Here is a 27,982-nt window from a genome sequence, read left to right on the forward strand (position 1 = left end):
CCTGGGATACCCAGGGGCTTTCACTGTGGCTAGCCAGCCCCTAGATAGAATACTGCCCCCATGACTGGAAAATCCCCGCAATGCAGCCATGAGCCCCCATTCCAGGCACCCATCACACTGATGAAACAGTGGAAGGAAGAAACATAGGGTTTGGGAGGGGGGAAGACCCTAAAACAATCGCTCCGCAGATCGCTACACAAAAACGCTCACAAGAATTCCAAGATCCTAGATATGTACAAAGTTACCATGTACCATGTGAGCCTACACTTATGGGATTGACTGCTGGATGCCCGCTAAGCTCGTGGGCTGCTTGACCGCTAAGCTTGTAGTGGTTTACTTAGTTAAATTACATTTGACCAAATTTAACCTTGGGACGGGCATGGGGGGGGGGGGGGGGGAGACACTTCATAACGTCAAGGGTACTAAAGCTACAGTGTATGACAATGAAACCTGGAGGCAAAACAGTGTGTCCAAAATTGTCTCCTTTGCTCTCTGCAAAAAGGGGCAATCACATCATAGGATGTGCGAATTAAGTCCAAAACTGTCTCCTTTGGGACAATGATATCATAGGATGTGTGAATTACTGATCTTCACTAATTCTACACCATCTTATTCTACACAGCTGCCAGCTTGGATTGCTTGGGATTTTTCCAAAACCAACTATTAAATCAAATTAAGCCAATAAAGAGTGATCCTTCCCACCCCAGGATAAATAAGATTAAAATGGTCAACTTGAATTAAAAACGAAGAAAGCCAAACCCCAAGGGCAGCTGTTTACTACAAGATTGAACAAGATGCCTGCTATACTGGCATTACGCGTGATGCTGGGGCTGATTCATTTATTCCAACTGTATGCTTCGCCGATTGATAAAACTATCCTTGCTAATGGAATAGTTTGAGTCACGACAATCGCGTTACGTTGTTTCCCTTGCGTTACGCTACTCAGGGTTTCAAGGGAAATTGCGGGAATTCCATTGCGATAACGTAAGCTTCTCAATGACCTCTTTTCAGTCTCGCGTCGTGGTCTAAGACTGTCAAACAAAGCACGATTCCTTCGCCAGGAATTTACCAATTTCCACCGTTTTAAATGTTGGGTGCTTCTTAGAAGTTATTCTTTCGATTTGCCGCTTCAAAATGGTGAAATTTCCGTTTGAAAACGACACACTTGAGTCCAGAACATATGGGGCCAAACTTAATCTGTTTTTAATAAATAGATCAAAAGATGCGTTGACGTCACACAGGTAGGGGTGAGTGGGTCCCCTCCCTCGCGATATAAGCGACAAGAATGGATTTTGATTGGCCTGCTTCTGTTGAAGACAATCAGAACAATACACCCCGAGTAGGAGAGGGGTGAGTTTAATGAATAAATTAATGTACCGATTTGTAGCTACGAGGAAGAAAAAAAAAAAGAAATCGACCCGTTTTTAGACACGGTATGCCCCCTCAGGGCATCCCGCGTAAAAACAGAACTTGAATGTCATGTCTGATGAATATGTAACTACACTGAAACTAAACTTTTACCTTTTTGTAGTAATGCCCTGGCCATTACGAACTCTTTCTGATGAAGCAAGACACTGCCCAGTCCCACCATGCTAACACCAGATTCTGGATACGTGTGGCACAATCTTTGAAAAACATCTGCCATCTCTGGTGTGGCTGTAAGTACATCCATAAAAGTTAAAATACAAACTTTATGCCAGGTTTAACCAAGTAAGACCAATGTTGAGGTTTGAATGAATTCCTGTCCAAAACTCCAGTTTTAAAGTTATCTTTCCAATTAGTAATAACGATAGATTACAAATACACAATATGCTTTGAAAGAGAAGAATACTACTGTAGATAATTTTTTAATAAATATGAGAGAACTCTATCTTGGGATTCCAACACTACTTTTTTCATTGGGATCCTCCACCATGGATTAAAAAGAAGTCTTAACTGGGACTGCCAAGGGGAAAGTCTGAAGGGAATACCCTGGAGATAGTATCTACCACAAACTTCGGAAGCCAGTTGTAAATACACATAATTATGATGCATGGTCACCAAAAAAATTTGTTTTTGATGGATGTTTCAGGCACTATTTCTTATATTCAAGATATCCTACTATGCTGTGTTGGTTCTGTCTAAGATTGGACGGCATACTTTAGGAGGGCCTTTTTTCAGAATTCCATCGTTTGTTACACCCAAGGTGACATTTCACAAACACTTCGCCAGTGATAGATGAATTTTCTCAGGCAGTGACACGGGCATATACAGTGTATACTCGAAAAAAGAAAATCTAAGTCCTCCCAACAGGACTCAAACCTACAGTATGACCTTCCAATTACTATGTACAGGGTGTAGTTTGGATGCTCTGACTAACACTGAGCTACAGGAGACTTGTGGGAGATAGACCACTAAACATCTTGCCTACTGCCATGATTTCAATGTCATTGAGTGGTATATGTGAAAGAAACGTGATGTTATGTTTTTAGCCTGGTGAATAAATGATAATCAAGATTAATTTTTCTCAGTCAGTGACACAGGCATACTTGGAAAAAGAAAATCCGAGTTCTCCCAAGAGAAGTTAAAGCAAAAGACGGAAGAAAATTACTTGCAATGAATACTTACGTGCAGTGACTAGAGAGTGAACAAAGTCCTTTGCCAGGAATTCCAATGCAAACTTAGAAGTTGGAAACAACTGTATCATGGATTTAGTTTTCTCACAAGTCTCAAGTCTTTGCTCTTTCTGTAATTCTGCATCTTTGTCATTCTAGGAATTAAATTTGTATTTTACTTCATAACATTTAGTAAAATATTTTTCATTAAAGACAAATCCTTTACTTAAGGATAAAAATTATTTAATAAACATCTGCATGTATCTTCTTCTTCTTCTGTATGTTCGTGTCAAGTTCATGTAGTCTACAGTAAAGTTACTTCTTGAAGTCAATACTTTTAGAGACTTCTTTGAGAATTTGTTACCAACCATAAATTTTTATCACACAGCTTCTTTCAGAGGTTACCTTTGCCAAGGGGAAGGGGGAATTCATTTCTTTCAAGACTTGACAGTGGTGTTACAATTTACCTGGGATTTTGATAAAAATCTGATATAACATTCAAAGTGTCTTTCCAGCTGATTTCTTGAGTCTTGGGGCCAACCTTCATATTCAACAACTCTCTTGTAGACCTCCCTCAACTATCAATAAAAGGATCACAGTCAAATTAATTAAAACAACATCCAATAAATGAATAATACTGTATTTCATTGATGAACAAGTTTAAGTGTTTTTTTTTTTAAGGTGTTTACTTAGTAAACTATCGACTGGCCATAAAAATATGCTAATTGTCTTGTGTTTCAGCAGGGTGTCAGATTAACCTTTAAAGCCCCAACATCAACATGTACAGGTATTTTTTATCATGTTTATTGCCAGGAGAATTTATTTAAACATCTGAAGGACATTTTTACAGTATTTTTGGCGATCTTGTTACTGTATTCTCATGAGTAGCATGTTTAGTCAAGTCATTATTAATACTGTAAGGGGAAAATAGATGTCAGTCACCATTGGGGTTGTAATAATGAGGTGGGTAGATAAACAGGGTAGCCATAACAAATGGCTCCACTGCAACTACATAAAGGCCCGTTTAAATAGTTTCAACATTCGGTTCAACATGCGTTCAACACTTTGTTGAACTGAATGTCGGGGGCATTTGAGCAGGTTGTCCAACATTGTTGAAAGCATAAAAGACATTGAAAGCTTGTTGAAAGCATGTTGAATCAAAATTTATCCATACAACATTTCTTTGCTTCTCGAAAATGTTGAATGTTGAAGCCGTCTGAACACTCTGTTCAACATTTGTCCAGCATGCGTTCAACTAATTTTGTTGAATGAATGTTGATCAAACGTTGAAACCGTTTAAATGGACCTTAATGTGTGGTTCACTCCCCACCACCCAGAAAGACAAAGGTCATACGAAATTGCAGATGGGTACAGTGTATAGAGGGGTGTCAAAAGACAGCATTTTTAAGGAAAACTGTTATATCAAATTGGAATTATCAGAGCAGTTTATGGGTCCAAGCTGGTCATAAACCCTTCCTGTGATGTCCATGGTAAGGGTTAGGATATTTCAGTGTATGAAAAAACATTATAAATACCTTCTTATTTCCATTCTCTTCTAGCACTGCTCTCTGAAAAGAAATCAAGATTCCTGATTAGTCATAATGTAAATGATTATTTATACTGTATTAATGTAAAGAAAAAGAATATTTTTGAAAAAGAAGTACATAGTTACATTATATGTACTTTAAATTGAAAAGGCTAGGTTTAAAAATCACAGAGTAAAGAATGTACTGTTTTACAACGGCAAAAAGATTCATTTAGTAGTATAGAAATAGAAAAAGTCATTATTATCTAAATCACCCCTTTCAAGTAGTGAACTATCATAGCTGTGATAAATATAACAATACTGATATTAACGTAAAAATTAAACTGATAATTAAAAACATTCAATCCGGTGGCACTTTCCAATGAAAATTATACAACATCTACAAACCTTTTCAAGGATCTGAATAATTCTAGTCCAGATATTGAATTGCTCTGTAGTATCCTCAGTTGCTATGGCAATCTCCTCCCACCTTTCTGAAGCCTAGATTTAAACAATAAATTATTATTAATAATCAATTTTAAAAATTATTAACAAAGCTTTTTACAGAGCAACTGTGAACCAGTGGTTTCATATTAAGGTGGCAAATGCCAGTGCTCCAACATGTCTTGGAGTTCAAGAAGCTCCTACATGTACATCACTTTATTTAATACTTTAATAGCCTGTTGATATTCCTGCTCATAACAATTCTCCATTAATAGCATTCCTTTGGTTAGGTGACTATTATATTTTAAAAAATTATTGAAAACCTGTTCAAACAAGTTTTACTTTGAGAGCATACATTCCCAATGTATCCTTGCCTTAGACATCCATATTTTACATGCTTTACATACTGATGTTTGAAATAATTATCCACTTGAACCCTGTTTTACAACTAACATTTTACTGCACAACCTCTTGAAATTGTACATTCGAGTCTACTGACCGTGCAGGATAACGCAATGATCACATCATTTACAAGAAATAGGAAACTGGATGACCTGATTGACAACATGGCACCGTGTCTCTTGTTCATTGCAGGCCTCCCAGTAGTTCAGTGGTTCGAGCGTCCAACCAACGTTAATGACAGAGATTAATATTGATAATTATATTTTTTCATTTCCCGGTGCTAGTGACAGGCTGCACATTAAACCTTTCTTAAGGCACTGTTACACTTAGCAGGAGGCAATTGTCTTGCAAAATTGTATCGCAGTCTCATGGTGCCATTGCAACACAAGTTGTGTGAAACATTGTGCAGTGTAATATGCCCCGAAATGAACTTGTCTTCCAATGTTTTTGTTGCAATCACCACTACAACTGTTGCAGCAACTGTTGCGGCAACAACAAAAATTGTGACCCACGCTCATTTCAGGGCATGCAACACTAGGCAACGATTCACACAACTTGTGTTGCAACAAAACTGCAAGGCAAGTTGCAAAAAAAAATTGCCCAGTGTAACAATGCCTTTAACTTTTCTTGAATGTTCTTCTGATTGGTCATGGAAAAACTGCAGCAAGTATAGTCACATGCAGTGTTCACAAAATAACTGTACCTTTAAAGCATCACCCTGATTCTCATAAACCTCAGCCAGTTTGGTGGCAACTTCCATCCATTTAGCTTTGTCACTTAACGTGCAAAAAGAAATTAAAACAGAATGTACCTGAACTTCTTACTTGCGACACACAAGTTGTAAAAGCTGCTGCATGAGAATGATGATGTAAATTAGGTACATAAAACTACACCTTTTCTTCCCAAGACTTCAAAACCAAAATGTTCAACACAGGTCACAGGACAAGTCCCAATATGACAGCACCGATAGATAGTACTACTAATTCCTGGGAGACAGTTTGTATATACAGTCTGTGCTGGCTTGCAATTTAATCTTTCAATGACTGACTGTGACCTCTAAAGTATGTAGGTACCAATAATTTATTGTATTGCAGTGACTGGAGGCAGAATTTTCAGAGGTGTTGGCTTGTGACCAGTGTTAGAGTGTTTCAGAGAGTTTTCTGAAGGCAAAGAAAGAGTTGTGCCAGTGGATGAGATAAATAAAGCAAGCAACAGTAAATTTATACAATAAAGAATTGAAAAATTGTCAAATACTTGTGAAATGTTTGTGGCTAGTCTGACGCGGCGTTTCGTCTCAGCCAAGAGACTCTTCAAAGACCTTCAGAATTATAGGCAAACTCATTGAGCATCACGCCCAAAGTCCCATTCGCAAATTCAAGATGTTAGCATAAATTTGTTAGAGTTTGTGACCAGTAATCGCTCCCATTGTAAGTTTCATCAGTTGTTGTTTTAAAATGTAATAAATATCATTAGTGATTGAATTTCTGGGTTTCACATCTTTTGTTACACATCCTGGCATAACATGGGTGTCATCATAAGCAGGTTAGCTCTATATTTCTATCCATAATGATTGTATCTGGCCTCAGCCAGGCTTTACAGTGCTTCTGTCACACTTCTGGGCAATTTTACTTTAAGTTAGTTTTAATTAATACCTCTCATAAAAGTGAAGTAACTTCAAGTAGACTTGAGGAAGTTCATTTTTCATTTGTGGACTGTCTTCTTTTTCACAAAGGGCAGCAAGACCCTGAAAAAAATTGATTCTCAATGAGGAATGAGTCTTTCTATGAAGCTCTCCTTCAAGAAATAGAGTCTTAAAATAACATGGGAGCAAAATGGTTACAAAGAGTTCATGTGTGATGAACTTGGGAACACTTGGAAATGCATGCTGTGTTATGAAAAAAAAATCATCATGATTAATGTCATTTCTCTCCTCTGGACCCTGTGTTGTGTATTCTCCAGACATCTGTATTATTACCTGCCAAGCAAGAAGCTGTGTTTCATCAGACTCTATAGCCTTCTTGTACGCCATGAGAGACTGGTCAGCTTGGTCCATCTCTGACGCACATTTGCCAATGAAAACCAGGGCAGTGTAGTTGGTTTTATCCATCTTCAGGACAGCCTACAGTAGAAGAAACAGTTTCAATTTGTGAGCTCACTGAGCTGTCATGTTCATACTGCGACACGTTCAAATTCAAATTCAAAGGCACCACATACTGAATTTTTATATTATCATAAATACATGAAAACCAATGTTTAAATTAAAATGTCTGCTATGCACAAGCCTCAGAACTGCGAGATGTCATTGGAAGGACAGAGGCGGTGGAGCGTTTTGAAACATGGGGGGCTCATCTTTCACCCAGCCATGCGCATACCCTTACTCAAATTTTCCAAAATGCACTTTGCATTTTTTTGGCACAAGCAAACCTCTTTGCAATCTTTACAGTGTCTAGTGTGTCCGTTATCAATTTGTGACAATGCATCAGTAGGCAGTTGTTCAGGCGGTCCTGCTTCATGGTGCTTCTTAAGTAGTTCCTGAGTCGTCTGAGGACAAAAAATGTGTGCTCTGAAGTCGCAGATGCTACTGGTAATGTCAAATACATCTGTAAGAGTTTGTGTACCTCTCCTAACAGTGTTTCGGTGACAGGAGTTTTGTTGAAAGCTTCGCACATGGTCCATATATTTGTAACCTGATGTATTTTGGGTAGCACAGTTCTCACTGCATCAAACGTTTTACAATATATTATTGCTAAGTGCAATGCTGGTAAAACGATTTGTGAAAAAGATCATGAGATTGAATATTTTGCCAGTTTTTATGCTGTGCTAGCGATGTTTTCAATATTTTTGATTTTTCCACCTACCCCCCCTCCCACCCCCCAAAAAAATTTTGTTTGGGGGGAGCTGCAGCCCCCATGCCCCCCCCCCTGCTCCGCCGCCTATAAAGGACTACCATGTACAAAAACTTGAAGTGTCCACCTACATGTATTTACCAAAATATCAGGACTGCAAAATTGTGCTGAATATCGCCTGATACTCATTAATTGGATACAACTACTCAGTACATGTATCTAATCCAACAATTATTGGATACAACTACTTACAGTGCAACGAATTCAACCAGGGCCACCCAACTTTGATCAGCCAATCACAGGTCTCATTTACAGCAAAGGAGTCTGGCTTTGGTAGTTTGTAAACCAATCAAAAACGAGAACATTTCTTTTTCAAAGTATCGGGATTTTCGGTGGCCCCGGTTGAGTTCATCTCACTGTAATATGCAATCCAATAACTAGCCGAGGGTCGATTCGGTCATTTACTGGGGGATAGGCCTGAGTTGTTTCATGATAATAAGGAAGGGTGGCCAAAGTGGTTTAATAACATTACACGTCACTTTTAATAGCAGTTGCAAGGTAAGGCCCCTGACAAAATTTTGAGTGGCCCATGGGATTCAGCATTACCACCACTCAAATAACGGCACGAATTCTTCATCGATCAAACGTCAATGTATCATAAAATGGGTGCAGATCTGATATCTGTACAGCTGAATTTCTCATTTTGGTCTTCCGATTTCCCCTTATGTGCATTCAACAAATCCAAGATTAAACAAACAAGCCAAAAATCTATACCTACCTTGCAATACTTGAGAGCCTCCTTATATTCCTTGTTTTTAATGCAATCCCGGGCATTTTTTAAGGCGGTCTTGGTTTCTTTCGTAGCCGTCGCCATTTTGAAAACATTCGCGGGTCTAGGCGCCAGCGGTAATTATGACCAACAGCTACTATGCTGTGTAACACGCCACAGAATGTCCCACAGAAACCCTGAAGATAAAATACTTACGCTGTGCCAGTTGCCGAGGGGGTACAATAATTTATGCCGAGAATTTCTTTGCAGAGTTTTTGCTACTCTCTCTAATTCTGGCCAATTCTTGGATATTATTTGCTCGGAAGAACGATGGAAAATCCTTATGGTACGGATGCTTTTCCTAAACGCTTTTATTTCGTGGAGACTTAATTTAAACAGCATCATTATTGTTGGACGGTGAAAAAGGAGACCGTAAATGCCGAGCGCCGTTTTCGTTAGTATAAACGATATCTTTTAGGTGAAAATATATACTTTGATTCGTTGGTTGTGGTTTTATAAGCGCTGTGATCGATTCATTTCAAACAGATGTAAAACGTTGTTACTGTTATTGTTGTTGTTGTTGTTTTTTTGTTTTTTTTTTTACCAAATAAGAAGAAACTTGTATCAATCGTACCTTACGCGGTTACAAGGATTTTTTCCGATACTGGCGCAGATTGCATGGTTTTGCTATTACTTTTAATTGTTGCATTACATTGATTTGAATTAACCTGAGTTTCAGGTCTTCGGCTCCTAAGCAGGGGAGGGGGGGGGGGGAAGCCTGCTTCTCAAGTAGTGAAACGCTAACAGTTATTAGAATTACCATCACTGCATATAAGCACGTCATTTTTGTAAAAACTATTAGCGTTTATTATCAGCCATTCACTATTTGCTTTAAAATACTGACATTTGTCATCACTGCATATATGTATGCTATTTTAATTAGAACGATTAGCGTTTATTATCAACCATTTAGTATTAACTTCCTTTTAAATACTCACTACATTTATGTCAGACCACATCATACTGTTCCAACTCCTAACTACCATACATTAGCACTGATAATAGACCCTTCTCCAAAATGGCGGCCTAAAAATCAAATAAGTTAAAATTGAAAACGTATACCAGCACTAGAAAGAGCACTTTTACTTCAGTAACCCTGCAAAGTTTCAGCATATCAGGCGTAATATCAGCTGAGAAAATGTAAGTTGAAAATGAAAAAATTTACAGACGTTTGCATGACTGGGGGTATGACGTATACCCCCAGTTATACAAACGTCTGTAAATTTGTCAAATTTCATCTTACATTTCCTAAGCTGATATAACACCTAATATGCTGAAACTTTGCAAGGTTACTAAAGCAAAGGCGCTCTTTCCAGTGCTGGTATCAGTTTTTCATTCAGTTCAATTTTAACTCATTCAAATCTGTTGCCGCCATTTTGGAGAAGGGTCTATAAACCAGTCTTCAATATCTGGCATTTTGAGGAAAGCGTTGCTATGCCAACGGCTCTCCCTTCTCCTCTAGCAGCCTTTGCTGTTGCAAGTTACTAATATCAGCATAGGAAAAGAAAAGCAACGAGAGAAGCCATACAACAAAGGTGACTAAGATTGCGGCTTCCTGAATAAAACCTTATCAGGCCCCAGTTGCTCAAAGTGTGGACAACTTTATCCAGCGGATAAAATGTGTTAGTTGGAGTACAGTTTTTCCACTGGATAACGTGATCCGTTCTGTCAACAACCGGACCCAGGGAGCTAAATTAAAAGTAGCTCACGTTAAAAGGGAAGTGTCACGGAAATTTTGACCTTTTTGGTGAAATGGTACAACAATGCTTCAGCTTATTGGCGAACAATTCTACAAAGAGAAAAAACTCAACTGAATTCTTGAAAGGAACAACTCATGATCTGTTCTAGCGCGTTTTGGTGACGAAAATGAGAGAACTTGGAAAAAGGTTCGCCTAACCTCTTTTCAAGTTGCATTCCATTCCGACCCAGTCCATCTATTACCAGAGACAGTTACAACAACTTTAGTACAATGGGGTGGTAGTTTATAACAAGACTGGACGATTATTTTCAGGTTTCTGTTGACACCAAATCTCCCTGAAACTTCCCCTTTAAACTACATAAGACAAAACATGAGGCGAGCTCACAACTATTCGTCAACGATGATTTTGAGTAACATTTTAAAATGAAAATAAGCGATAAATAAAAACAAGAAGGTTTCGACGTCCTCATGACGCCATTGTTAAGTTCAAATGTCAAGAGCCGTTCAAAATCTCACGCCCGTAAGTAACTGAAAATATTTGCAAAAGAAAAACTAAACAACCATTCATGAATACTTATAAAAAAATCAGTTCTTGATACAATGCGTTCAAAAAACAAGCCTGAATGAAACATATGATCCGATCTTTGAATACCCGGAGCCAGGCGTGCTTGCTCAAAACTCTGGAAAAAACTATTTCACGTGGCGGTGTTTAATGTTCGTTACCAGAAATTCGACTTTTAATCATTTTGAAAGTTTTAGGGTTCAAAACGCTAAAAGATTAAAAAAAAAAATTGGTCAAGTTTGCTTGAAAAACTGCTACCAATCGATAGAAAACGGATGAAAATACTTCTCGGACCAGAAAACTTCCCGGGAGTTTTACGAAGAGGACACCAGAGACGTGTTGTTCTAAGCACGAATAGCACTAACCTAGCTTCATTACCATGACAACTTATAGGTTTTGTTAAGCCACAGTTCACCCAAGATTAATGTTAATCAAGCGTCGAACAACTCGGCGTAAATGGCTTGGAGACCGCACATTCAAATCCCGCGCCAAATAGTTGAGAGGGGATTTTATGTGGGTCTCAGTATACACTCAATTAGAACAAAAAACTAATAACTGCGGTACAAGTCCCTGAAATCAGCCCCTCCTTTTACTGTAAACACTAGAGCGGCTTTCCATTGAGTATCGAAAGACATTTCGCGTTAAGCCGCCGTTACACGTTGAAACTTTTAGCTGAAACTTGTCTGCAACGGCGCTGCGAAACAAGTTTCATGGTCGGTTTCAAGACACTTTTTCGAACTTCCGTTGCGAGACAAGTTTCACGAAAAGTAGAACCGCTTTCTACTTCAGCAACGTTCGGCTCTCAACGGTTGCAGTGGTAAAAAAACAATAGTTTCACCGTGTAACACCACTTCGTGAAACTGGTCTCGTTCGCCGTTGCACACAAGTTTCAGCTAAAAGTTTCAACGTGTAACGGTGGCTTTAACTTTGGGTTTGCTTTGCTACCTTCTGCTATTGGTTTACAAAATTCGCGCCACTTTCTCAACCAATGAGAAACAAAACCATAACCAATCGTTACCCGCTCGCACGCGTTTTCCCGCGCTTGGAGCCGGTTACAATTGTCGGTTACATGCATTTGCCTCGACTTCTGATTGGTTCACTCCGTTGCATCTGAGCATTGCGTTGTGATTTGCCACAATTCGCCACTGCACAGTAATCACTTTTTGGTTTTACGAATTATTGTTTCACTACGTTCAAATGAATCGCTCTATCATACACAACTGAATTGGTTACAAACTAAGGAATGACCTTCTACAGACTGCCTAAGAATGGACGTGATTACATGCGGTTGTAAGTCTCCCGGGTTGAGGACATCTCGGTGCATGTGATCTTTGCTAAAGTATAAGAAAACCCATCCTGAAATAGAAAGGATCCAAACGTTTAAAGACAAAATAATAAGTAATGATAAAAAAATATATTGAGTAAAACGATCTCTCCCTCCTTCCACTCAATCACTTTTCTGAGCGCTCCCTTTTTCATCTGCATCTCTCTCAAATCTTTACCCCCCCCCCCCCTCCCCACTATACTACATGGGTCTGTTCATCCTCCACCACTAGGTTCGCTCGCAAAATCAACGGCTTTTTAGTCAATGGTGTTCTCAGAGTCACCATGAACATTTTGAGATCGACTATGGCAACCTCCGTCTTCCCACAATACTAGGGAGCTTAAGCAACGACGACGGCGACGACAACGACAACGACAACGCCACAAACACTACGTTTAATGAGCAAAAATAATCGCTCTGCACGTGTGTTTTACATTTTGGTACATTTCTTTGCCGTCCTCTGCAAAACAACAACGTGAAATGACCACATTCTAGGTTTTTTGGAGAACGTGAGCACACGACGGTGAATTTTTCATTTTCTTTCTTAACTTGAACGCCACTCCAACCAATTTGGTTCCTGGATAGTTCGCCGTTTCTGTAAAAGTTGAGCGAGTTGAAATAATCGCGAAGTAGCACGAATGAAATAAAGATATATTTTCAGGCGACGTTTTCGTTGGCGTTGCCGTCGTCGCTGCTTAAGCTTCCTACTTGCAACCAAAGTCAGCACGAGGGCGTTGCAAAGGAGAATCTGCATTAACATGTTTAATACTGCACATAACTGTGTAGATAGTTTTCTAGCCACCTAGTCACCTGGCCCCAGTTGTTCAAAGAGCGGACAACTTCAGTTATCCAGCGGATAGGTCGCTATTCTGCGGGTAAAATGTATTGGTTGGAGTACAGTTATCCGTTGCATAGCGATCTATCCATTGGATAGAGTTATCCGCTCTTTGAACAACTGGGGCCTGATCTTTAGGGTGCTTAACGTTCAGTTCAGTAATCACTGTAGAGCGGCATGGTCAGTCCTTAACTGAAATCGAAACTGCATAATACATCCACTGGGATAATAATCTTACCGAAATTAGTCCTGGGAGATTTGACCAGAACTGGGAATGTGGCATCAGTTCTTTCCCTGATTTACCAGCTCCTTTGTTTATCAGTGCTCCAACAACACAGTACAAAAACAATCCAGGAAAAAATCTAGACATGGAAATAATCAATGCAAACTTCATTGCTACATATATATAATATCGTGATAATCCATTTGAAGTTGTTGATTTATTTGGATTGTGCAGTTCCAGAAAATATCCATACTCCCCCCAAGGAAGGTTTTTTTTTTGTTTTGCACCTCCCTTCCCCTCTCCCCCAGGAAATTCCAGTTTAGCTTCATACTTTGCTTCTGAAATTTTGACTTTTCAGACCCCCTCCCCCTAGGAATTCCCCATGACCTTCCTTGGGGAGGGTATGGATTTTTTTTCTGGAACTGCACATTTTAAATGTTTAGATGGGGAAGGGGGCGAGCCACTCGGGAGTATGAACTTCCTTCTTCCAATACCTTTAACTCTTATTTCCAGGCCTTTTACAGTTGTTTTTACCACATTCATTATTGCAACAATTATACACTAATTGTGAAATTCTGTTTCTCTTCACTTCAACGTACTCTTCTCCCACCCCCTTGTACACTTCCTGCCCCTTAACTTCTCGGTTCCCATCTCCCCCCCTCCCATCCCTCCCCACTAGAAAGATTCACAAAGGGAAAGATTGAGGAATACATCAGTGACAAAATAATAAAATTAATGCTCTGCTGTTAACCCTTTAAGCCCTAACAGTGATCAGCATCAAATTTCTCCTTGTAATGTTAATCCTTATTCAACCCCTGAAGTCACAAGAATTAAGGATATGATCAACCAAGGTGGATTTTCTTGATATTTTAATGACTTCTCCCCAGTACTCCTAAAAGAAAAATATGTTGACAAGATAGAAGAAATTGTCCTTTGATAATACGGTTGAAGGGCTAATGGGTTCAAAATAATGTCACCCACCTTCTTCCCACCAAGTAATGCATAAGGCTTCAATGGTTTCACGTATGAGGCTTGAGTGCACATTCAGAACATTAACTTATTTAAAGGATATATGACAGCAATTTAAGTCTGCCTGACTTATCTTACAGCCACTGGGTTTTTTTTGTTCCTCCAAGCAGCTCAGTTTATTATAAATGCGCAGTGTTATTTATTTTGAAATTCATAACTAAATGCCATACATGCATTGAATAAAGTTGATATAAAGTTCACAAGTCACATGTACCACTGCCCAACAAGTAACAGGGTGGTCAGAAAACATAGGAAAATTCAATTCTACAGGGTGCATGGAAAAAGGAGCAGGGTGCTAGGAACAGCTAGAAAAGTGACATTATCTCTACTTACAAAATAAGCATGATTGAACCAACACTTAGAGCACGTGCAGGTTCACCTCCTCCTTTTCCGCCACCGCCACCGCCACCACCATAACAGGCACCAGAATAGTTAAACACCATGACATACTGATTAAGGAGGAAAAAAATTCAATATCAAGTCTCAGGTACCACTAGCGATACCTGCAGCTTAGACTAAACTCCTGCATCTAGAAATAAAAAGAATGTGATAAAAACAATGCTTTTCACAGGTTGACCTAGCCGGCAAACACAGACGTATTTTCAGCTGTTGTTTACGTCTGTGTTAGCAGTCTAAGGTTGACCATACCACACTTCCATACTATAGTACGTACATTCCAGGACCAAAAGGTGAGCCATGAAGTACACATGAGAAACAAGAGCAATAGGGGGTTCAATATCAGCCATTTAAATCTTCCATTTAAATAGTATTAAAGACATTCCTGAACAATAATTATGGTGATGATTCTCCCTTTTAGAAAAAAGTTTCACTGGGGGGCGGGGACTGGAGTAAACATTCATCTAAAGGGATTATGTGCAGTGTCTTCACTCAACATTTTCAGGATCACTACTCATTTACCAAAACAAACTGGGATTACAGAGTTGTTACATCTGGATGACTATGGTTTCGACTGTAATTTCCATTTCCCGCAAAAATAAAATAAGTAAATAAATAAATGGGAATTTCAGTGTCACATTCACAGAGCAGCTATTATTAAATTCGCTGTTTCCAGGTCAAATTGGAATTTGGAAATGTTGGTTTTTGTGGAGAGAGGAAAACTTGAGTACCTGGATAAAAACCCTCAGAGCAAGGACGAGAACCAACAACAAACTCAACCCACAAATGGCATCAACTCTAGGAATTGAACCCATGCTACATTGGTGTCCAAACTCTGAAGTGTATCTTTTTTTTATTTAAACAATATTTTGTTTCGACGTTTACTCTAAGAGCAAAAGAAAAGCGCTCATTGCGAGAGCTAACGCCGTTTACGCTGATTTAAAAAACATCACAGTCAACAAGAAGCAAGACATAACAAGAAATGGCTAAACACAGTTAAACAGCTAAAAAATATCACCGACAACAAAAATAAACAAATAAATAAATCATCATCATCATAATAATAACAATCAACAATACATCAAGATTACAGTTAAGAAAAACGGTTTGATTGGGAGACAAAAGACTGAACAGAATGAAACAAGTTTACATTAAGTTGAAAGTCAATACCAGGAACGCCATTTGGAAGCCAGTCAATTTTTCTCTTATCAGACACGGAAAGCCATCTACAGTATCTCCCTTCTCCTTGCAAGAATATTGAAATTTACTCTATAATTACAAACAAGATTGACTTTTAAACAAAAATTTAAATATCAATACTCTTTTTCCTTGCTTAAGGATGGTGCCCCCTTTTGCTACGCACATACATTCTGCACATCTTGGGATGGTCAAAGGAAACTCACTACACATCTCATGAGACCAGTGCCTACTACCAAAAGCGAAGTTTACGACTGTGCAAGAAAATGCAGACCTTAGTGAGGGTCACTGGAATCCAGGAAGAAAATTGGCAGTAACCATGCATTTTTCAGAGATACGTGTAATTGAACTCAATTATATGGAAACAAATTAATGCCATACATAATTATATATTTTAAAGCTTTTTAGAATCATTGTAAGTTATTGATAATGTTGCTTATTGTTTCTTTACAGTTATCTCTGATTTTCGTCTTGGATTCCAATAGTCTCCGCTGAGATCTCTTTTCCCGCCACACATAGCCACCATTAATCGGCAATATATGAGCTTAGGAAACTTTTGCCTGGAAAGTCAATGGGGGGCTCACACGATTGAGGCATACTGAGAGGTATCCAATGCAAACCTGCAATTGGGAACCACCCCAGCAAGCAGCCCCACTGGGCACCGTCACACTCAAAAATTCAGTGGAACAAACAATACTTACCTGGAATCCCCTAGCCAAAACAAGGGTGGGTATGGTGGGGTAAGAATCCGGGATGATTCACTGCACGGCAAATGATCCGCAACGATCAGCTAAATTGCAAGCTAAATATATTGCGCAACACAAACCTGCCCTGCCTAGACCTGTGGACCACCCCAAAGATCATGTGCTGCCACAAACCAGACTGCTAACCACAAATTGGCTTAAGCCTAACTTTGTCTAAATTACATTTAGCCACATTAAACTGCAGAAAAAATTAATGTCTCCATATTAGAAGGCACCATCCTTATTGTATGACAAGATGCTCATCTTTTAATGATTAGTTTGTTTGCATAGTCTTTACCTGCCCTGTAACTTCACTGAAAGCTATACTTGGGGGAAATGGAACTCTACCATCTGCTGTCTTATTCCAAATAGCTTTCTCGTCACACTGGAACTCGAGCACAGTTGAGGGAATCAGATATTGATCTATCGGGTCACCTTCTCCAAATTCTAATGTGAAGTAGTTTGCTTCTAAATTGTCAAGAAAGAAAAAGAATTACCCATTATGACTAGCTAGAATTTACTACCTACTACCTCTAATGGGCGACTTGAATGCACTTAAAAATTGCAAACTCTGCAACAAAATTCACAAAAAAAATGCAGCAAAAAAAAATTGAAGGGCTGAGAGCACAACCATCTTATGTCGAATTTTAGGCCAATTTTTCATTTTGCTCAAAACTGCCAGAATGCCTGTAGCCTTCAATTTATTAGTCAGAAAACATTGTTCCGTCTTTTTTGCTGGTTTTTCACCAAGTTAGAGTCTGCATATTAAGGCAAAGTATTAAGGCAGATGGTAGCCTGTGAACAGGCTCCCGTAGCAGGATAGGGCGAAGGAAACGGCGAAGGAAAAGGCCGCGAGCGAAGCGAGCCGAGTCCATTCCCCCCTCGGCCAGCTCCCCTCTCAGTACAGTTTACCCCGGCTCGCGTCGCTCGTGGTGTTTTCTTTCGTCCTCTCCCCTACCGTAGCCTGTTTACAGGCTAGGTAGATGGACACTTCGGAAGGAAAAACAAAAAGCTATGTTCTTTGATTAAGGTTTCTGTATACATTCCAGGGTGTCCTCCAGGAAACCGTTTCTACACATGTTGTTTTAAAATAAATCCTGTAAAACTATGCATTACCCTAAAGCTTATAAAATAAAGAATCTGAAATAATTTGCGAAAGTGAATTACAAGCCGGCACATTACACCTGACATCTGAATAAAATGGACTGTATCAATCAAGACATACAGGTAATAAGATAACAAAGGCTCTGAGGCATTTTCGTTATTTCCATTGGTCCCTGAGAAAATCTTTTGTAAAGTTTGACAATTGAAATTTTTTCAATGCCTGTCATGCACTGGGACACCACAGAAAAAAAAACAGGAATTTCATAAAACCCTCACAGACTTTGGCGTGTTGATATGTGACAAACAAGAGGGCCAATTTTGTTCAAATAAGATAAATTTAGATAAGCTGCTATTGTATTAATTATTTTGTATAAATGGAGTCTGAGAATACGCGAAAAAACAAAGGTCGTGTTTTGGGCATTGAAAGATTTCCACAGTTTTTTCATCTGAATAGAGCAGTTGTCAACATGGTGTTATGGTCTCCCTGTGCGTTTACCATATATAGTAATTGCATGCGCACTCATAGATGGAATAAAAACGTGTTTGTAGTGAACCGCCATCTTGTCTACGTGTGTTCTCGGAACTCCGTCAGTACATGACAATTTTGGCGACGAGGATGGGATCTTAAGGGATATTTTACTCCAAAAAAGTGAAGACATTCCTAAACAAGATCCACACAACGTTTTAAGATGACAACCGAGGCTGGTGCGGCGCCGAATCCAGTTCATACCATCGGAAAAGTTCAGAAGTTCACAATGGGAGCTGATTTCGAGGCTTATGCAGAGCAGCTAGAATTCTTCTTCGTGGCCAATGGAGTGACCGACTCGAAACAGAAGAAAGCCGTCCTGTTAACTAATCTTCCCAATGAAACGTACCAACTGGCGAAAGACTTGATGGCCCCGATATCGTTAAGAGAAGATTCTCTCACGTACGACACGATCGTAGAGCGTCTCCAAAAGCAATTGAAGCCCCAGAAATCGGCTTTAGTCGCCAGGTATGAGTTTGACAACCGAGCGCGTAATGCAGGAGAAACGGTGAGTCAGTATGTTGCTGTTTTGAAGCATCTAGCTACGGATTGCAAGTTTAATGATGCCATGCGTTTGGAAAGGCTCAGAGATAGATTGGTTTCCGGTATTCGAGATAAGAGAATGATGTCAGAGCTTTTGAAACTCAAACTCGAGGAACTGACATTTGACATTGCTGTAGCGAAGTGCATCGCTATTGAGCAATCTTACAAGGATGTTGAAGCTCTCCAGGGGGGTAAAGAGTCAAACCCAGTCGATTTGTTATCCAAGTCTAGACCACGCAAGAAGCCTAAACCTAAGGGAGAAGCTAAGCCTTCAGAGAAAAAGGGTTCCCCTTCCCCTAAAGAGCAGGGTGATCAAAGTTGCTACCGCTGTTTGGGAAATCATGATCATAAAAGTTGTCCATTCAAAAAGGAAAAATGTCACCACTGTAACAAGAACGGCCATATTGCAAGGGCTTGTAAATCCAAGAAAAGGGAGACACAAGCTGTCCATCCCCCAGTAAATTATGTGGTCAGTGATGACGGGGACAGCGATGATTACTTGGGATCCCTAGAGGTTCATAATGTGAGCGGCGAGGATCATGTCATTTGGGTCAGCCCCGAAGTACAGGGAAAGGTGGTCAAGATGGAATTAGACACAGGTTCAGCTGTGTCTGTACTCCCATACAAACAGTATAAGGAACATTTTGGTTACGTGAAGCTTGCAAAGCGTCTTGTTACACTTAAAACCTACACTGGGCAGAAAATCACACCTAAGGGAGAGATGAAGTGTAATGTTAAGTTTAAGGGCCAGGAAAAGGAGTTAACCCTACAAGTGGTTGAGACACCGGGGGCCAGCATTGTTTGGGCGTGACTGGCTCTCCCAAATTCAGCTGAACTGGGGTGAAATCAAAGCCCTTATAATAAGCTTAGCAAGACTCCAGTAGGGGTCATGCAACGCAAAGTGGATCAGTTGTTGCAGCAGTACGAGTCTGTATTTTCTGAGGGTGTGGGCACACTGAAACGCCACAAGGCTGATTTGAAGGTCAAGGAGGGCTGCCAGCCTAGCTTTCATAAGCCACGTCAAGTTCCATATGCACTCCGCCCCAAGGTAGAAGCAGAGTTGACACGTTTAGAGAAGGACGGTATTCTTTCTAAGGTGGAATACAGTGAATGGGCTACCTCGATTGTCCCAGTAGTTAAGCGTAACGGATCAGTACATGTGTGTGGCGATTTCAAGGTCTCAGTAAATCCAGTACTTCTTGCTGAACAGTATCCTCTGCCACGTATAGAGGATATTTTTGCGAATTTGGCTGGGGGCAAGCATTTTAGCACACTTGATCTGCGCCAAGCTTATCACCAGATGGAAGTAACAGAGGCATCCAAGAAATTCCTCACAATCAATACACATAAGGGCCTCTTCCAATACAATCGCTTAGTTTTTGGCATTACTTCGTGTCCAGCGATTTGGCAACGTGCCATAGATCAGGTATTACAGGGAATACCTGGCGTCCAGTGTATCCTCGATGACATGATCGTTTCGGGGAAAACGGATGAAGAGCATTTGGAGAACCTAGAGAGCGTGCTCAAGCGACTACAAGATGCGGGTCTGAAGGCCAACAAGGAGAGGTGTGAGTTTTTCAGGGACAGAGTTCAGTTCTGTGGGCATGAGATCGACAGAGAAGGTCACCACAAGACACAAGAGAAGATTGAGGCAGTAGTTAGTGCACCAAGGCCTGAGAATGTGTCACAGCTTCGCTCTTTTTTAGGGCTCGTTAACCATTACAACCGCTTCTTGTCTAATGCATCCACAGTTCTCCACCCACTTCACCAGTTGTTAGAGTAAACCAGCGAATGGCAGTGGACTGAACAGTGCGAGCAAGCCTTCACCGAGGCTAAGCGCATGATTACATCGGAGCTGGTGCTAACACATTATGATCCAGTGTTACCTGTTAGGCTGGCATGTGACGCTTCGCCAACCGGCATTGGTGCAGTTCTTTCACACGTCATGTCTGATGGCAGCGAAAGGCCGCTAGCTTTTGCATCCCGATCGTTGACCAAGACTGAATGCAAGTATGCTCAGATTGACAAGGAGGCGTTGTCCATTGTGTGGGGAGTGAAACGGTTCCATGTATACCTCTATGGCAGGCGGTTTACGCTCATTACAGACCACAAGCCCCTCACTGCCATTTTCCACCCAGAGAAGGGAGTTCCTGCCATGCCCGCTGCGAGACTCCAGCGATATGCATTGTTCTTGGCTGGTGCTCTTATACTCTATCTAATTATTACAAGATAGAGTATAAGAGCACGACTGAGCACTGCAATGCTGATGGTCTGTCTCGCCTCCCCATCCAGCAGAAAAAGTTTGAAGAGATGGGAGTGGATTCGTCAGAGGTGTTCCACGCGACCCAGTTTGTGCCACTACCTGTGACTAGTGAAGCGGTTGCCAGAGAAACACGTCGTGACCCGGTCCTAGCGAGGGTGCACGAGTCTATAGTGAAAGGGTGGTCTGCTCGTGTGGATGGAGACAAGCCCTACTACGAGCGCCGCAATGAACTGACGGTTCACCAAGGTTGCATTCTATGGGGAATGAGAGTGGTAATTCCCAATAAGCTCCAAGACAGAGTGTTGAAGGAGCTGCACGACGTGCATCTCGGTGTGGTAAAGATGAAAGCACTAGCGAGGAGCTATGTCTGGTGGCCTAATATCAACACCCAACTGGAAGAGCTCCAGCACTTCAAGTTCAACCATCGAAGTCCTACGCGATTTGTTCGCCAGATTTGGAATTCCTGAGCAGATCGTTAGTGACAATGGTGCACAATTTGTTTCTGAGGAGTTCCAGGCATTCGTCAGGTCCACTGGGATCCGCCATATTACATCAGCACCTTACCATCCTGCTACTAAAGGTCTAGCGGAGAGGGCAGTGCAAACTTTCAAGCAGGCGTTACGTTCCATGCATCAAAGCTCGAAGCCAGTGAAGGAGAAGTTGGCAAAGTTCCTCATAGCTTATAGGAACACTCCTCACTCCACTACTGGTGTCAGCCCGGCACAGTTACTCCTTGGAAGACCGCTGCGCACTCGTCTAGATTTGGTGAAACCCAACTTGAACCGTAAGATGGTTAACCAACAGCATCAGCAGAGCATCAGGGCTGCGAATGAGAGGGGTAGACAGCGTCGTCAGTTAGAGGTTGGCGACTCGGTGATGTCACGAGATTATCGAGGGGATCTGAAGTGGCGTTCAGGGCTGATTGTCAGCAAGACAGGTCCGCTGATGTACGAGGTGCAGGTGGCACCAGGGATTGTTTGGCATCGTCATATCGACCAGTTGAAGCCAACGGCAGTTGAGCACACTGTTGAGGTCACTGACACCGACGCTGCTGAGGTCAGCCAACCCCAAGTGGCCAGCACACCCCAAGCGCCAATCCAACTAAGCGCTCCACCAAATGTGGTTGGTACAGTTCCAGAGATTCCTGAGGCGGACCAACCGGGGATGGTTCCTGTTTCCACACCAACAGTCCCAGAAGCTCCTGAAGCAATACCAGCCAGTCCTACAGTCCGTGAGCGGCGGTACCCTCAGAGAGCGCGCAGGGCACCACAGAGACTTGATCTCTGAAGGATTTTTCTGTTTTCTTGTTTTTCCTGTTTTTCTTAGAGACTAGGGGTTACCGGACACTGTGAGTTGATTTAGTTGTTTCCTTGAGATTGATCTTAGGCTCAGTTACAAAGCAGAGACGTGTCACTTTCGTGTGGAGGAAATGTTATGGTCTCCCTGTGCGTTTACCATATATAGTAATTGCATGCGCACGCATAGATGGAATAAAAACGTGTTTGTAGTGAACCGCCATCTTGTCTACGTGTGTTCTCGGAACTCCCGTCAGTACATGACACATGGCTAGGCTGTCGACCAATGGAACACAACTTAGGAACGGTCCCCAAAAGATTCTTGTGACAAAGCAGTCCAGAAAAATGTTATTTTATTTACATGTACCCGGGAAAACCAGTCTTGCACAGCAAATCAGCGAAACCTAATCAACGCAAAAGCAGAATGCAACAGAAGAACAAACGAGGAAGAAGACGGCTGGGATGCGATCCAAACTGGGTGCTGATTACTGCTGTAAATGCATACTGAGTTGAAGAATCGTGTCCTTCTAATCAAAGTGAGCGAATTTTGAGAGAACTGCCACCAGTTTCATTACATACATTGTATCTCAGTAGATATAGATGGCTGTGCTCCATCAACGACTGCAACTGCTTGGTTGAACCATGAGCCTTTATCACCGGTACTAATAGCAACAACTCACTAAATTTCTTCAGTCAAACAGGTCTTTATCAATCTTTGCCTTTTTTGACCAGGCTTTCGTTTAGGTTTTACCCAAGGAAACGTGTCTTCAAGATTCTTGCATTTGATGGCGTACAAGACTGCCGTCTCTGGCGGGATGAGATGAATTCTTCTAAGCGACGCCAAACTGCTTTGAATGTGATGTAAACAAAAAATGCAAATTTGTGGTAATTCAAGATCATGGGTGAATTTTCGCAGTGAAAAAATGTCAAAAGGCTGCTGGACACCAAATTCAGTTGGAATAACAGGATTTTAAAACAGTTTCATTGACATACACTGTATCTGGTGTTATTTTAATGATTTTGAAAACTTTTCTTCAGCACTTTCAAAATCAATATGTTATCTTACCAAAGAGTGAAGAAAAGAAATCCTAAAAATCTGACCTGCGATCATACACAGTAACGTTAAATGGAATGCCACATACAAAACTTCTCGCACTTCCAAGCAAAATGAAAAATTAACCTTAAATTCGACACAAGCCATTTATACTCTCCGCCCTTTAAATGATCTGCAAATTACTTTAATTTAATTATTAAATGAATGGATTCTATCAAACCTGATTCAAATTCATCATTGAAGCGTCCAATGCTCTTGAACTCCGTATAAAGTGTCTTGTTAATAGGTGATAAAGAAAGTTTGTTTGACAAACAAATTCCTGTATTATCCGGACAAAACCTAGGAACTGGCTGGCAAATGGAAAAGTAGAAAATGCATGTTGAAGTGACATTTAATCCCTGTATAGGTGGCTTGAAGAGGCGGCAAGTTGACACATTGTGAGCCTGCTCAAAGTACCAGAAGGGCTGGCTGAAAAGTTAAAAAAAGTATATATTACAGTGTAATTTACTACTAATAATATTAAAGCAGGTAATAAGTCGGTAAGGTAAAGTCGCATTACAAGCCTAAGTGACACACACAGCTGGAGCTTAACCCAGTCTCTGTAGCATAAAGCAACTGGGAGTATTGCTACTCCCCCCCTGAATGGGATGCTAGTCTAACGCAGGGTTACCCCAAGCAGTACAGTGTATGTCGGCGGTACCCATTTATGCACCAGGATAAAGACAGACAATGTGGAGCAAAGTTTCCCGTCTAAAGAAACAACACATTAATGAAAAGACCAACAAAGCCTCGAATCAACTACCCTCCGAATTTTAAATCATCCAATTGAAAGTCCACTGTGCTAACTACTGCACCATGGTACCTCCGCACATAATCAGAAGTTACACCAGTCTAAACTGAGCTGAATTAACAGAGTTAAGTCCCAGTAGAGACCAGTACATAATTTCTCTTACAAAATCACTACTTAACTTGAAATACGTGACTCACAAAACTTCACAAAGCTAGGGCTGGGTGGACAGTTGATCTGGAGTGAAGGAATGGGCTAGGGCAGCTAGAAAATATGAATTGTCTTGTTCTTTATAATAGAGATTGAGAGGATAATGTGCCCCCGGAAGTATGCCCTTTGAATAGCCCCATCCTTGTGCAAGTGGTTTGATCACACCCACTCTGTGTGATCTCATCCCCACAGACTCTGGGAGTGATACACTGTTAGTAATTAACAGCACGTTAGGGATGCACCATTAGAAATGTGAAGGGGGGGGGGGGAATCCAAAAACAGGGAAAAAATTGTGCAAAACCAAAATTTAACCCTTTAACCCCTAAGGCAAAACGACATTTTCTCCAGATCCAAGACTACAAAATCAATGTCCATGTATGATATACCATTTTAAAGCTACTCATGAGGGTATTTCATAAGTGATAAAATTATGAATGAGAAAAGTCATGGTTTTGAGATAAATGGCCTTAAAATGTAAAAATTTAAAAGTTCAAAAACGTCTCAGTCCTTGAGTACATTAGGTATACCTCTAAACTATAGCTTATTTTGTAGTTCTCAACATCTTCATTATGGGGGTGGTCAACCATATCACATATGGGAGGGGGTTAAGTTTATATCCTTTTAATGAGCAGATCTTCACAAGACCATCTTGGTGTCAAACATTCATAGAAATCTGTCAAATATTGAAAGAGTTATCATGCCATTATGTGCCAACTGGCACTCTCAGGGATTAAAGGGTTAAAAAAAAGAATCCTGCATTGCAAGGGAAGCAGAAAAAAGGATTTCAAGGTTGGAAAAAAAATCTTGCACCCCTAGACCAGCACATAACTTCTCTTACAAAATCACTACTTAATCAACATATCATGAGATAAAGGAAACGATGAGTAAGCCATTAGTTCTCCTTGGTCAAATGAAAACATGCAACCTAAAAGTATGACAGAGAAAGCTATCTTGTTCCCGACTACAAGATGTTCCCTAGAACACAGACTTCATACGATCTCAGAGCCATAATTTCATGTATGACTTCATTCAGACTTTCAGTTTAAATGATGGTGGCATGTGGACTTTGTTCACATTCATGAAAGGGGAGTTGCTTTATCCTGACACGATTACAAATTTTTTGGGAAAAAAACAAAATTTGAGCTTCTCAAATGGACACGGTCGCTCCAAAGCCGATTAACGCTATTCCCCGATTACAAATTAACCGAGGTTTGCATCTCGCTTGTCAAAAATGTTTTTAAAAGCTAATAAAATGTAATTTAGTAAGCTAACGGTAAGGAAAAGTCTAAGTAAGTGAAAACTCAGAACAAAAGTCTTTTTCAACAGTCTTCATGGATTAGTAATTAAACACAAGTCAAAGTTCAGGTTAACCCAGGGTTACCTTAATCGGGCTTTGAACAACTGGGCCTTGATGGTGAAGCACAGTAGGTCAAAGATAATTGAATTTAAAAGGACGAAAGATGCCATTAAAATTCTGGGAACATTTCTATCGTATAACTAGGAAAAGAACATGGAAGAGAACATCCTTAACAAAACAAGACAAATGAAAGTAAAGGTGTGGCTTTTCTGCTGGTGTTTACAGCATTGTCTACAGTATGCAGGGGGAATGAAGGGGTGTTGAATTGAACATCCGAGACTTCCCATGACACCAAGACCTGTGTTTTTTAAAATCCAAGACCTAGACTAACAAAATACAGCCCAATACCCCTTCACTTTAAACATAGCTACATGTTGAAAGCTCAGAAAATAAGATTTTCAGACTGTCACTATTAACAAGATCCAAGATTCCAAGACTTTGCCAAAATTTGGATTTTTCATGGGACTATTTCACACCCCTAAATGATTTTGTGTCCCAGAAAGATGGTGGTTAAGATAAAGAATAGAGAGGGTCTCTTGAGGATATTTAGTAATATTATTAGAATAATAATTATTTAACTACATAGCACACATATCCCTAAGATCCAAGGTGCTTCATGTTCATGTTCATGGATCTATGTATAGGAAGAGAGGGTTATGAATGGCCTGAAGAAAGATGGTCAAGGCTGAGGAAAGGATGTCAGGTCAGAGTAGAAGATCAAACACAAGTTCGCTGAGAAAGAGCAGCCAGAAGAGAGAGAGCACAGTAGATGAATGAGGGCATCCCTCTTTCAACAAAGGAAGTATATGCAGAATGCAGGCTACCACAGAAGTTAAGTTCCTTTGAGAGAAATAAAACAAAATTCTTTTAGTTCCTTGAGAACGAAACACCCTTCCAGCAAACTAAGAGCTGGTCCATTTTTTTTTTTTTTTTTTGAGAAAAGGTTTCAGTAGAGCATTCTAACAATTATTCCCTTGGAAATTATACAGCAATATGGGTTTGTAGCACTCAAAAAATAAAGTATTAATCCAAACAAAGCAATAAAAATGTTTCACTTCCTACCACCCTCACTCTTGCAAAAATGGGTTGATATTTATGTCAGGCAAAGAAGGAAAGAAATCAACACTTGTTAATATGTGAGCCCTGTTTGATCTTGCAACAAGCTGCTATCACTACTTCTTAAGATGCCTGAAGAAGTCATTCACTGAGTACTAGGATATTAAAAGTTACAACACCCAAAAAAAGAGAGTTGACAACAAACCAGACTTTTCTTTTGATAGATTGTTTGTTTGTTTATCTGTTTGTTATTTCTTTTTGCTGCTGTTTTTTTCTTGTTTGTTTGTTTGTTTGCTTGTTTGTGTTTTTGTTCACTTTGAAAAAAAGAGCTTGATTGGTCATGGGGAATGAAACACTTTAGTTTAACACGAGAGTGGCCTTACAGTGGGATGAAGGGAAAGACTTACATAGAGCCCTGTAATTGATTATACATACAAAACTGTCATAATAACCCTCTTTCAAAAACAACAAACATGAACTGAGTTTGAGTCGCAAAATTCATACACAATAAATATTAATATTGGGGCTGTGTGGAGACCTTGCAAGATGAAATAGTAGTAGCTATACTCAATTATTTGCAGTGTTGTGGCTTACCTTTTCTGCACGACTGGTATTTGTGTATTTGGGAAAGCGCACACAAATTTGAATGCATAATTAATTTACCCTTGAGTTTGTGGGGGGGAGGAGGTGGTTGCCTAAACGGAAATCTTTCGCTTTTAGTGCTTGGTGCAGCTGGAATAAGACTCACAAAAACAACTTCTAAAATGGCTCTACCTACACCTATATTAAGGCCTGAAGAATTAAATATTAGAACTTCACATCACTAATAACCCGACTGTTAGTTAAGCAACGGGGCGATTTCTTAAAAATTGATGTCTTTCAACATGTTACATATACATGCCTGGATCAATGAAAGCATACACAAAGGTCGTACGATTTGTTCAAAACAACAATCAACGAGACACTTACTCTTTCAAAACAGCAATGTCGTGGTCTACTGGAGCGCATATTTTCGATGAAACGCCTGGAAGAACGAAAAGATGAGCTACAAAAACAAATAGAAGCGGAACAAATGATACGACCCCCACGTCCGCCATTTTGTATATCCGTCACCTGACAAACTATACAGTAGTTACCAG

The 27,982-nt window shown here is 40.3% G+C and overlaps 2 protein-coding genes across 3 annotated transcripts in view; both read right to left on the reverse strand.

The window, feature by feature from the left end:
• The window catches only part of LOC146451326 (tetratricopeptide repeat protein 37-like), a 49,622-nt gene extending 40,921 nt beyond the window's left edge, over positions 1-8,701 (reverse strand). For both annotated transcript variants that reach the window (XM_085099351.1, XM_085099350.1), the window contains exons 1-9: positions 8,590-8,701; positions 6,941-7,084; positions 6,618-6,709; positions 5,669-5,741; positions 4,528-4,620; positions 4,130-4,162; positions 3,062-3,172; positions 2,608-2,749; positions 1,522-1,656 (exon numbers count right to left, since the gene is read on the reverse strand). In XM_085099351.1, coding sequence (XP_084955477.1) covers positions 1,522-1,656; positions 2,608-2,749; positions 3,062-3,172; positions 4,130-4,162; positions 4,528-4,620; positions 5,669-5,741; positions 6,618-6,709; positions 6,941-7,084; positions 8,590-8,685 — 919 coding nt within the window. In that variant the 5' untranslated portion in view covers positions 8,686-8,701. The remainder of the gene's footprint in view (positions 1-1,521; positions 1,657-2,607; positions 2,750-3,061; positions 3,173-4,129; positions 4,163-4,527; positions 4,621-5,668; positions 5,742-6,617; positions 6,710-6,940; positions 7,085-8,589) is intronic.
• A 722-nt stretch (positions 8,702-9,423) lies between these two features.
• On the reverse strand, positions 9,424-27,973 carry LOC146451329 (uncharacterized). The gene is made up of 6 exons (XM_085099449.1): positions 27,813-27,973; positions 23,654-23,901; positions 16,947-17,116; positions 14,646-14,761; positions 13,299-13,422; positions 9,424-12,257 (listed from the first exon to the last, which is right to left on the reverse strand). The coding sequence occupies exons 1-6, from the start codon at positions 27,938-27,940 to the stop codon at positions 12,180-12,182; spliced, it is 864 nt and encodes a 287-aa protein (XP_084955575.1). The 5' UTR covers positions 27,941-27,973; the 3' UTR covers positions 9,424-12,179.
• Between the last annotated feature and the right edge of the window lie 9 nt (positions 27,974-27,982).

This window comes from Pavona decussata, unplaced genomic scaffold (assembly GCF_977016875.1).
Source record: "Pavona decussata unplaced genomic scaffold, jaPavDecu1.1 SCAFFOLD_391, whole genome shotgun sequence".
NCBI lineage: Eukaryota > Metazoa > Cnidaria > Anthozoa > Scleractinia > Agariciidae > Pavona > Pavona decussata.